Source organism: Eleutherodactylus coqui, chromosome 6 (genome assembly GCF_035609145.1).
Source record: "Eleutherodactylus coqui strain aEleCoq1 chromosome 6, aEleCoq1.hap1, whole genome shotgun sequence".
Classification (NCBI taxonomy): domain Eukaryota; kingdom Metazoa; phylum Chordata; class Amphibia; order Anura; family Eleutherodactylidae; genus Eleutherodactylus; species Eleutherodactylus coqui.
The window spans coordinates 141,820,100-141,832,921 of record NC_089842.1 but is presented as its reverse complement, the minus strand read 5'-3'; the positions used below and the strand labels follow the sequence as shown (position 1 = coordinate 141,832,921).

The 12,822-nt window shown below is 44.4% G+C and overlaps 1 protein-coding gene across 4 annotated transcripts in view; it reads right to left on the bottom strand.

Annotated features, from left to right (window-relative positions):
- The window catches only part of PPP1R12C (protein phosphatase 1 regulatory subunit 12C), a 90,265-nt gene that overhangs the window by 26,141 nt on the left and 51,302 nt on the right, over positions 1-12,822 (bottom strand). The window contains exons 10-12 of one of the 4 annotated variants that reach the window (XM_066607757.1): positions 7,197-7,379; positions 1,636-1,730; positions 1,219-1,362 (exon numbers count right to left, since the gene is read on the bottom strand). In XM_066607757.1, coding sequence (XP_066463854.1) covers positions 1,219-1,362; positions 1,636-1,730; positions 7,197-7,379 — 422 coding nt within the window. The remainder of the gene's footprint in view (positions 1-1,218; positions 1,363-1,635; positions 1,731-7,196; positions 7,380-12,822) is intronic. The other 3 variants (XM_066607758.1, XM_066607759.1, XM_066607760.1) reach the window with 3 other exon arrangements.

Genomic DNA, 12,822 nt, shown 5'->3' with positions numbered 1-12,822 from the left:
CTATGGGTCAGTACGATTACTATGATACCAAACTTCGTTGCATAGTTTTTTGCTGTAGTACTTGTATTTTTTTTTTTAAAGACATTTAATTTTTTTAAATTATTTTCTGTGTCCGTTTTCTGCGCACAATAACTTTATTTTTCCATCGACATAGTTGTGTGAGGGCTCATTTTGTGAGGTACGGCCTGTTTCCGTTGGTTCCATTGTTGCATACAATTGACTTTTTGATCACTTTTTATTACATTTTTTCTCGGAGATGGGGTTATCAAAAAAAGTGCATTTCTGGCGGGTTTTTTTTTTGGACCACATTGATACTTTCTTTTAGTCCTCCTAGAGGACTACAACCAGTGATTCTTTGATCGCTCCTGCAGTTCTGACAGCGGCATTTAAAGGGTTAATAGCCGTGATCGGCCGTATGAGTGTCAGCTGTAATAAACAGGTGTCTCCCTCCAAACACGTCCTGCAACCGCAGGATGTAAAAATACTATTGGGCCATCACTAAGTCCTCATGTCCACTAGGAAATTCGGACCCGCGCGGATTCTCCATGCAGAAGCCCACAGCGGGACCCTCCTTTCCCGGGTACATGAGGACTGAAAAGAGAATTTTCTTACCTTCCTTCTCTGTGCCCGGCGCATGCGCCGTGCATTCTTTTTTTCCCCCCCTCTCTGAACTCATGCTCACCCGCGCCAGAGAGCAGAAATTCAGCTGCGGGTGTACCGCGGGATCGGACGGCTTCTATAGGCTTCTATAGGCTTCTATGGAAGCCTGCGGGAGACCCGCAGAAAATGGAGCATGCTGCGTTTTCTCTCATGTGCGGGAGAAAACGCAAATCCATTAAAATGCCATCCGCGGGTGCAAATTACAATTTAATTGCCCAAGGATGGCTAAGGCAAAATCGAATGCGGATTCCGCAATTCGATTTTAACAGTGGACATGAGGCCTAAGGGGTTAAGAGTCAACCAAAAGGTCTTTGCCAGCAATTAGAGCGAAATGCCCATATACATTTTATAGGGAGGTAAGGCAAGTATCAGAAAACCCACAAAATCCAACCCGACCAATACAGTTAACCCTTTAAACATCAGCTACTGAGTGAAGGTCTGGCCGAGCACAAGATTGTAACACCGTAAGACAGTAGTGAGATTCACAAATAACCTGAACTGCCAAAGAGGTGGAGAAGGTTTTAGGAGAAGTAGAACATGCAGGGGTAAGTGTCTTACCTTCGCTTGTCTTTGGGATCAGTACTGGAGCTTGTGCTGGAGGACGAGGTGGATGAAGTGGCAGTCATGCTGGACAAAGTGTTTGTGTGCAATTGTGTGGTGGGAACCATGTCAAGTTTCATCTGTAGTCCACCTTCTAAGTCTCTATTATGATCGAAGTAAAGTTTGTTTTTTTCTTGTTACAAAGCGCTTCTATCCAAGACTTTACAGTTCGTAATCATACTTCAAAAACTAGAAGTTAGAACAGCTTGATACAATGATATGGTTTGTGGGTGGTTTTGTATTAGAGAAGTGGAGAAACAGAACAGACATAAAGAACAATCGAGGTTAAGTGCTTGGTGGATTAGAAAGTAGGTAGGTGACGTGAGGTTACAATGGTGACAACCGTGGGCTAGGCTCGGGACCAGTAATACTTACTCTTTTTTGGCGTCTGGCAGAGAGTCCGTCTCCGGTAGGCCGAATATCCTCCTTGTTGGAGTTGGAGGAATACGAGCCATAAGTGGCTCTTTATTCTACGAATAGAGGGGGAAGAAAAGAAAAGGAGATCTTTTACTCTCAGCCATCCACAGATGTCCAAATGAAGGCCCAGAGACACCAGGAAAATACTAAAGGGTATACATCATGCCATATACAGTATGCAACATGTGAGAATATCATATGAAGAATTCTGTACTTTTCTAGAGCAGGCTTCGGAGCCATGTCACATCTACATTACATCCTTGTTGTTTGCATCAAACCATAGTGAACACCCCAATACTGTAATCATGGATACAAGACTGCTCGTTACACGCAGTTAGGACACAAGGGGTATATCTTTGCATAATCAGCATACGGTCACATGGGGCTTTATCGCACGATTCTGCTCACAGAGCCCTAACGGAGACGGAACATATAGTTCATGGAGCACCTTGGCCACAAAGAAAAAAAGAAGAAAAAAAAACACAAAACTTGGAGAAGATGCAAAACCACAAAACCAAGCCCCTCCATAGTTTTGTAACATTGGAAATTGTTAAGAAAACGGTTCAGTTTTGCAGCCCGCAGACATGTACTGAAACTGAAGGCTGTGCAGTCGTTTCCAGTTATGAACACAGAATCTAAGCAAATCCATTTTTATTGCAATGTAGTCAATGGTGGATGGATGAAACTGGAAAGCAATCAGTTTTTCATTTCCCGTTTCGTCTCCTGAGCACCATAGGAGTTTTTGTGCTCCCCTAGCAAAATTGTGGTGATTCTTCAATGAATGTGGCTCAGTGGTTAGCAATGTTTGGGTCCTGGGTTGAAAACTCACCAGGGACAACATCTGCATGGACTTTGAAAAACTCAAAAACAGAGGATGTCCTTGTTCAGATTTGAACCTAGGACACCAGGACTACAAGGCAATAGTGCTAACGACTGAGCCATCATGCTTGTTCTTCCTTCTCTGGAAGAGAAGGCGGAGAAGAAAAAAAACAAAGAAAACAAAACAAAAACAAATTCCATGTAGAGGTTGCCCATTGTCAGATTTGAACATAGGAGCCCAACATTACAAGGCAATAATGCTAGCCACTAAGCTACCAAGCTTCCTCCTCCAGAGGAGAACATACAAACTCCATGCAGATGTTGCCCTTCGTCAAATTTGAACCTAGAATTCCAAACTTGTTCTTTATCCTTCCAGACGTCATTTATGAGGAGATTTGGACCTACAACTCCAGCTCTGCAAGGCAACAGTGCTAACCACTGAGCCACTAGTACCACAACTCAGGTGTGCCAAGGGTAGCACAAAAAGCTCCTGTGGTGCAGAACAACAACATACACCGTTTGCTCATCTCTACCAGGCTGCATAAGAAAAAAACGGACCAGTTTTCAATGCTGTGTGAGGGAAAGAATTTTATCCTTTTTTTGACGAGTCTGTATAATAAATCCACCAAACAAAAGGAATGCTTTCCATTTCACTTTCGCTTTACTGATTTCCATTTTTAGTAAAGCTGGCTCATTAAAAAAAAAACACTAATGTGAACGTAGCCCTAGTTTGCCAATATTGTTCCGCTGCTATTCAGAAGAAAATTCTTAGAAGGCCCAGTTCACACATCAGATTTCAGGGCGGATTCTGAGCACAATCTGCATCACATGCATGTGAATGAGCTTTCAGCAAGTCCGCCATAGAGATAAGCGGCATGACACTCAAGGTGCTTTTACACAGGACGATCTGTCGGGTACCTGTGCCCGACAGGTCGTCCCAGTGAGAATAGCTCCTGTGCTTTAAACACAGGAGTGAGCACTGCTGATTGAATAGAGGCGAAGTGGGTCGTGGATCGATCTGACCCGCCCGTCTCCATTCACAGTCAACAGGCATTTGTTCATAAGCGATCCCTCGCCCAGTTTTCTGCATGCACAAACGACGAATGATGGTCGTTCAGTTTCTCGTTGAACCACGGGGATTCGAATGATAATTGGTCCATGTAAAAGCCCCTTTAATTCTGCAGATTACACTAAAAAAAATTAATCTGAGGATTGTTCCCATTGAATGACAAAGACTAATCTGTGAGTGAATCCGTTGTACTGCAAACAGCAAATCTATGCTACATCGGGTATTTAAATCTAACATCTGGACATAGCCGAGAGTGGCTGCCTCCACTTTGTACGGGCGACACATCAGCGTCCAAGGATAGGGGAAACGGAAGCGAAATTTGAATTCTACTGCGGTGCACAGTACAGATTACACAGGGCACATCTATTACAAGACTGTAGTCACATGTCTAAAAGCAAGCTTTGTTTTGTTGATCCTGCAGCTACTACGCTTCTACTAAGTCCAGCCATTCGTAAGACCCTACCACTGAGGCTTGCAAGCTTTCTTCCAGCGGCCCGCACAAAGGTTTACTGTGCATAGCGATACTGCTGCTCACGGCAACCGCTTCTAGATTTCTTTTCCACTTCTGAAGGATCTCCCAAATCTCTGGCTTCTGAGACAGCGGAACAAAGAAGGTCTATGTAACAAACACTGAACAGCAACGTGACCTCCACTTACCAAAAATTATAGGTTACTCTACGCACAAGCTAAAAAGTTAGGTTTGACTTTTGTGGAAGCTGAGTTATGAGGAATTGTTTGAGGTTCACACAACAGTCAAAACTGACAGCTGGCCTCTCCTTAATGGTGGAACCCACTGAACAAAATCCTTACCTGATCAATCAATATGCAATTAATGCCTAGATAGATTTGTTCACACCTTTCAGTCAAGAGCTTAGGTCTGTTCACACTCAAAAACAAAAACTACCTGGCTGGTTGGAAATAAAAATGACCAAGAATGTTTCTGTTGGACCCACCCTTAACATCAATGGCCACTACCCCATTTCATCCATTAGGCACAGACAAAAATATAGTCTTTATCTAATAGTTTCCATTAAAACATGGGCATTATTTAGAGGCCAGTTTCATCTGTTCCGCTACTGCTTGAGGATCCTACCAAACACCTCCCCATATCTCAGCTGCACATAGCATTATGTGATTACCCACTATTGCACTTTTGTTTTGGGATAAAGTTAAAGCCCTTTAACTCTAAATTAACACTTTATCATCTTCATTTGCATGTAAAAGGACCTCCAGTAGCTGTTTGCAAAGCCCAGCCTGTGATTAATCACACACCCAGCTGTGCAAACAGCTGCATTGTTCTCTTTGTGGCTGTTGGCAGATTACAATGTGGAGATAACAGTGTGCGGTCCAGAGATACTTTATCGTTCACTAGCTGAATGATGGATTTTAAAGGCCTATTTACATGTAACGATTAACCGCTCAAAATTTGTTCGAACGACTGAAAATTAGCGATAAGCGCAGGCACCGTGCAGTTTTTGCTTGAACGTGAAATTCATCATTCAGCTAGTAAGAGATAAAAGTATCTCAATACACCGCATGCTGTTATCTCCACGGGAGTTGGCAGAGAATTTTGTAATCTGCCGACAGCAGCAAAGAGAATAATGCAGCGGTTTGCACAGCCGGTCGTGTGATTAATCCCACACTGGCTCTGCAAACAGCTCCTGGAGGCCTTTTTACATGCAAATGAAGATAACATGTTAATGGCCATTAACTCTATGCAAATAGATCGCAAAAGCTTTCAAACTTAGTCGTTTGAAAGATTATCTTTGCGTTTAAATGGGCCTTAAGTTCACCTTAATGCCCGCGTTTACATGTAACGGTCATCGCTATATTTCCAGTCATTTAAATGAACTGTGAGCGATAATTGTTACTTGTAAATGGGCCTTTAGGGTGCGTCATAAAATTTTAAAGGCTATGGAACTCTGAGAAGGGGAAGGACAATTTTTTTTCCACTAAAATGCATCTATTCGGCAATAGTGTTCAACCCCTAAACACTAAAGGGTGTACATGTACGCTTTCCGGCAGTGGGGTTTTTATGGAAGAGGCCTGGAAGACGAGCTGGCTTAATATATGGCAGGAGCCAGCTGACGCCCACCAGCAGCCGCGATCAGCCTGCATGTTTGATATAGGTGTGCTGACTTTGCCGGGGAACCAGGAAAGTATGCAAAGAGGCTCCCGGACTCCCCATCACCTAAACAATAAGGCACCATAACTTACTTTATGGTGCTTATGATTTGTGACAGGTTTACTTTAAGCTGGTTAGTACAGGCATGGATTATCATGCATTTTACTTCATTTTCCTACTATAGTCACTATTTTCGAATGCAAGAGAAGAAGGAATAAAGAGGTTAGTCTTTGACTTGTATACGAAATGCTATTCATCTGTAAATAAAATGGCAGTTTTGCAGATTTCAGCAAGAAGTGCAAACTGTGAACCAATCAACTACATGATTGATGGCCTTAGAGTTAAGCCTAGAAAAATACCATAGGAAAAGATTGGCGGGCATTTCTACCATTATGCTGGATTCTTCCAAAATCTAACTGGTGGAGACTACTTAGTGCAATCTGTTGAATAAAAGTCTCCTGGGTAGGAACCCTCATAGCGATATTTAGGGGGTATTATTGCATCTTGTCACCACCGGAAGCTAGGGGTTTGACAAGGCTTGCATGGAGGAACGCCCCTGTCACACCCCTAGCTCCCGATTGGATAATTTGTGTACGTTTCTAGCAGCAGTGTCTGCATAGATTGTTGCCGGGGCTGGACGGTTAGGGTTAGGGGTTCGTGTTCAGATTAGGCTTAGATTAGTTTAAAATATTTCCATGTTACAGGGGTAACATGCAAGCATTTAGAATAAATAATCTAAGCCTAACCTGAACACGAACCCCTTACCCCAACAGTCCAGCCCCGGCAATAACCTATATAGACGCTGCTGCTAGGATTATCCCCGAAACAGCCGTCCTCCTAGCATCTCCCCTGGGCAACTGGTAGCCGACACTACCTCCGCGGCCTCACTGCTGCGGCTGTCCTTGCGGCACTGGCAGTGTGTCTCCTGGCTGCGCCGCAGCCACTCCAACCCGCAGCACTTCGGGGATATTGGATGGCTGTACCTCACCTGCCCCCGCTGCATGTCCATGTCCTGCCGCTGACTTTTCACCTGCTGCTGCTCGCAAGCTTGTGGCTGTCCTCCCCTGCCGGCGCAGCCTGGGCATCCTCTGCCACCGCTCCAAGGTTTCCCGATGTCCTCCCCTGCCAATGCTTCCCCACCGGCGCTCCCAATTCTGCATCTGTGGGACAATCTTTGTGCCCTGCCAAGACCTGCACACCAGCCAGCTGTGCAGGCAATCAGCTACAGGGGGTGTCACTTGCCTGTCAATCTCATCTACACCAGTACTTTCTGGTGGTTCAAGATACAATAATACCTATTTAGGGATAGTGCGGACTGCTTGAGAGGACAAAATGCCTTGAAGTTATCTTCACTATGAAATTGGTCAAGGCATAATACATGAAGAAACTTCTCAAGATCAAAACAAGGCTTGTAAGACATTGAAGAGTAACCCGCACAAGTGTACACAGAGAATATATATCTGCTCTAACTTTACTGCTCAACAATCAAATGAATGAACTGCTCACCCTCTCGTGGGTGTCCAGTCGGGGGCTGGAAGCAGAGCGCTTGATTCCTGGCTCTTTGAAGCTACTGTCCTCTACTTTGGCATCTTGTAGAGCCCCGAAGCTGCCAGTTTTCCGTAAGCCTGCCCTCAAGTTGGAAAAGGAAAGCTGGCATTTCTCTGTGATGCTGTTCGGTGCCCCAGAGAACTACAGATATGGAAGAAGGGTATGTATGGGGAATTGTGATGGATACATCTCAATTTTGCCACTTTAAAAGAAAAATCACTTCTGGCATATTGCATATTATTATATATACGGAGAAGAACTGATGCACCAGCTGCCATATAGAGAATGCATACAAGATAAATCTAATGAAAAGCAGGCACCGCTATTACACTGCTCAAAAAAAATTAAGGGAACACTTTAAATCGGACATCAGATCTCAATGAACGAAAGAGTCAAGTTGAAAATGTTTAGCGATATAAATGATGTAATTCGTTGAGAACAAAATGACAAATGAACGGTCAATGGAAGCCCAAACTGTCAACCAACAGACAGCTGGATTCCAATCACCCAGAAAATCAGTGTGTGAATTTCATCACGGCAACTCATAATTGTGACTCATTAGCGTGTATGGTCTCTTCGTGTCTGCATACACTTCCCAACAATGTCTGGGCATGCTCCGGATGGTGTCCTGAGGGAACGTCCTCCCAGACCTGATTCGGGGCTTCAGCGAGTTCCTAGATAGTTTGTGGTACTACCTGGTGGTCTTGGATGCACTGATAAAGAATATCCCAGAGATTCTCAATTGGATTCAGGTCTGGGTAACATGAGGGCTAGTCAATGTATCAATGCCTTTGTCATCCTGGAACTGCCTACACACTGACCATAGCAGGCTGGGAATTGTCCTGCACAGAGGAACCCAGGTCCAACTACACCAGTGTACGGTCTGAAAGTGGCTGAGCATTTTATCCTAGTTCCTAAAAGCAGTTGTAGTACCACTGGCTAACACATGGTCTCAGGAGGCATGTGTGTAAGGAGTCCCACAAACCTCCAACACAAAACTAATGTTACGGGCAGCATAACATTCATCATGGCATCTCCAGACTCTTATGTGATACATGAAGAGAACAGGAAGGACGCCTATGGTGGACCTGCCAATTCTGGTGTTCTCTGGTGCATGCCAACTGATCTGCACAGTGCGGGCCTAGGAGCACAGGTCCCACTGTAAGGTCCTCACCCACGCTCATGGGGTCTGTTTCTGACAGTTTGATCAGAAGCATGCAGATCAGTAGACCGCTGGAAGACATGTAGGGCTTTGGCAGTGCTCTCCCTGTTCCTCTTCATACAAGGGCACATACACCAGTCCGTTCTACAGTCCTCTCAAACTCCCCTTGTGGAAATGTCCTTGTATCTGCTCCATGTTGTTGAGGATCTGCTGTGTCTTCCAGCCAACTTTCCTGTGATGACATATATGGATGTGCTATCCTGTGCGGCAGGTACCACTTCATGCTACCAGTAGTGACAAAGACACTAGCAAAATGCAGAACTAGAGAAGAGCCAGCCAGGAACGATAAGGAGAGAGTGATTGTCCATGGGCACCACCTGCAAAACCATTCCCTTTTTGGTAGTTGTCTTGTTGTTCCTCTCCAGTGTACCCGTTGGCAATTTTATTTGCACCAAGTTAGGTGAAACTGCAAACCCCAACCGGACAGAATGATATCCCCAAAGTTTAAAGAACCACTCCGGTGAAATTAGTTTTTCACCCATTATGTAACTAGCCCACAGTATACACAAATCAGCTAGTATTACCTTGTTTAGTTATTCCTTTCTGAAACTTCCTGGAGGTGGGTCAAGTGATCTCATTCCAACCACTTGAGACTTACTTGGCTTTTTCAGTAAGCAAACTTTATGTGTGATGGAGCCTACTACACAAACTGTTTGAGGAAACAAATTCCTATCACAGTTACTACTGATGATTAGAGGCTCCTGTCACCGTTATAATGAAGGAGAGGAGAGTTTGGGCCTCCCAACAATATAATTATGGTCTATAGTTTATTTAGGGGATTATACAGGGTAGTGATAATTACAGTGTCCTCCAAACAGGCAGAGATGGTACTGGCACTAACTGCTCATATGATGTGCTGATGCATCATGGGACTGATCACACAGAATAATGAAAGCAGGGAGAAATCTCAGCATCAAGATGGTGCCTGATAAGCATCCGACAGGAGGCTGCACTGTATGGAAGCTGTTGCAACATACACAGGAAACCTCTAGAAAGTGGCAGACAATCAAGAGAGTAGTGCAGGGATGGAAAAGTGTGTTTTCGTGGCAGTATCCCATTTACCGACTTTGGCTTATAATGTGATTTAAGTGTTCCCTTAATTTTTTTTGAGCAGTGTATTTTATAATAACTATAGGTAGATGTATGTAATGAGATGAATTTGAAGGTAAAAGGAAAAGCACTATGGTCAAATTAAATGGCGGATTGGATGGAGGCAAGAACAGAGTCATCCATATTGTAACAATTACTGAAGACATTGCACTGCAGTAGATTATATGGACGTGCACCACTTTGACCATAGGCCGTTTCCCTTGTGTCAGCTTAGTCCCATCCACTTGAGTGGGCATGAGCTGTAATACCAGATACAGCCTATGGACAAGTGTGGTGCTGTACCTGGGAAAAGAAGCAAACCCATGGTTACAATCCAGATCAACCACTTTAATTCAGTAGAAGAACAGAATCTCAAACCACACTGCTTTGACATTCCAAAACTGTCAATTATAAAAGTCAATCAGCTATAAGTCTAACATGACCCACCGTACAGAAAAGGTTTTATTGCATACAATCTGTAAGAAGAAAGTCTAAATTGAGCGATCGGAAGTGAGAAAAAAAAAAAAAAACACGCAGTCAATCTCACCTTTAACATAAGACTAACTAGTAGCCCAAGCACATATGACAATGTTGCCATGTGTCAGGTCAGTGCCGATACAAGCCAATTGTGGAGTGAATTACCTTGTAGGGGACAATGGCGTAGTTCCGTCATGAGACTATAATAGCTCAATGATAGAGGTGGAAGGTGTGCAAACCTACAATACGTTTATATGGTGGAACCCAACACAGATCCTTCCTCTGAGAGCAGCACATTTCTGCCGTGTATTTCACCACGGATTCACATGTGATTTGACCCCTTCAATGGGCAAAACCTTAACATGGAATTGTGAGGGAAATTCTACATGTGGATTTTGGCTCAGTGGTGAGACCCCCGCCAATCAGACGTATCACCTCTCCCATGGATAGGTGAGAAGTCTATTTTGGATTAACCCCTTTAAGGGGCTAACCTGTAACTACTGCTCGTTGGATAGATTATAACAAGTTATGTAACACATTGGGCACATTTATTATTGAAAGTTCAACAAACTTTAGAGTTGTTTTTTTTACCAAAGGCTGAAAATAGTTTGGTTTCTGACCGTGCCGCGGGAATCCAAACAATATTGTTCAGTGTAAATGCATGGATCGACTGAACGCCGTACAAGAATTTGTTCGCTTCTCTTTGGATAAATGCACATGCGAAAATTCCGCGGCGGGATTTCCCGCAGAATTTCCACCCATGCACACTACCATAGGATTGCATTAGATAATGCATTCCTATGCAGACAGTCGCGATTTGACCGTGTAAAAAACACGTGGTAAACAAATCGTGGCATGTCCCATTTCTGTGCGAGCCTTGCAGAGGTCCACGCGCCGACTCTGCGGGACATAGAGCGGAGGAGACGAGCTGCGGGTCACGGCTCACATCCCGCTGCGAGAATTCTCGCAGCAGGCCTTCAGTTTCTGCAGTTCAACTGCCAGGCTGTTTAACAGCAGAGCGCCCATTCTCCTTGGCACAGGAGACCTGCAGCAGACTTTTGATGCAGTGCCATAAAGAGGGCAGTCGTTAAGGGGAAGGGGTTTAAAAGCTTGCTCTATGAAACATGGGGGGGTTATCTAACAAGAATTCGTGAGAAATACCAGCTCAACATGACATGCTATAAATGAAAATGCAGCACCAAGAAAGCAAAATAAAGCAAGCAAGCAGACTTGGATCAGAGATTCGCTAAGGAGGAGCAGTCGGTCCTCTGCACATGTCCGATTTAGGAATTTCCTGTATTCACCATGAAACGACGATGGAGCATTTTTAAAATTTTTAGTTCACGTATTTCTATGATGAATAACAAGAACTGCACCATTACTATTCTACTTACAAACAGGGCATGTCCCTACAGCCAACACTGATTGGACATGGTCAGACTTTAGTGATCTATCCCATCGTCAGTGTAGTCATGTGGAATAATAGAGAGCTGTAACAAAAGATGCTCCAGAAGGCAAATCTAGGGGTATTTACTTAAGGAAACATTTCAGAAGAGGCGACTAGTGCCATCTACTATACAGACCAAGCGAGACTTCGAGAGCATACTCCTTCTAGCGGAATCCTCCCTAGGCGATAACGCAGCACACGCATGCACCGAATGATGGGAATAAGGAATAATGAACAAGCATCATTTAGAAGTAGATCTACTGAAGACGTGCGGGGGTTAGAACAAACACTACATTGATGTAAAGGGAACCTGTCACCAGGTTCATGCTCTCCGAACCACAGGTAGCAGAAAGCTGGGACAAACCCCCCCCCCCCTTAAACGTTTGACTTGGAACTCAGCTCTCAGAGCTCGAGTCAAAGAGGTGGGCCGCGCTTCCTGCCCATGTCATCAAGACCGACAGCTCCTCTGCTTGCTGTGTATAGGTGGGTGGGCACAGCCTGCCACTGACTCAAGAGCTCCGAGTCAAAGTTCTAAGTGGGTTTTTTCTGAAATGCGGCAGCACTTCAGAATAAAGGATGGTTGGGCCAAATGGGCACATTTGTCCCAGGTTCACCAAGTCACAAAATGTTAGCTTTCAGTCAGCCAGCATTTTGGTCAGATTTTAATATTTCAAATGATCTCTCCAGTGAAGGGGGATTAAAAAATAAAAATTAAAAAAAGGGGTTGGGGCTCCACCTTTAAAATAGTGAGGCATGGAGCATGCGGTGGTTACGATTAGGGCTCCTTCACACTGGCGAGAAAAAAACCGTGCGATTTTCTTGCGTTGCGAGAGGGAGTAAAAAAAAAACAAAACGCAGGATTATGAAACCAATGAATTTCAATGGTTCCATTCTCATTTGCATTGTTTTCAAGCCTGCGAAGCTGCATAAAAATAAAATCGCAGCATCTCCTTTCTTTCTGCAATATCACCCATTGTGACAGCAGCAGGGTGTTCAGTGATGAGGGGACTCCCCACGGGGATGAAGGAATCCCCCGCAGCTGCTGTCATAGCAGCGGCAGGAGATCACAATGTTCTCCTATTGCTTTTAATGGGGCCGTCTCTGCTGCTGCCCCATTGAAAGCAATGGGATGAAGGGAACCCCTGCAGGGATGCCAGGCTGTTTTCACATGAAAATGCCTCGCATCGAGGGGTTCCTCATGCATTCCAAAAGCGATATCAGGCTATGACTCACCAGTGTGCAGGAGCTCTTACACGTGAGCTAAAGTCTGAAGATAACCCCAACACACAACACAAAGCAGGCCTATGTATATCAAAATTTAAATAGACATTCTTGGGAGGCACATTAGC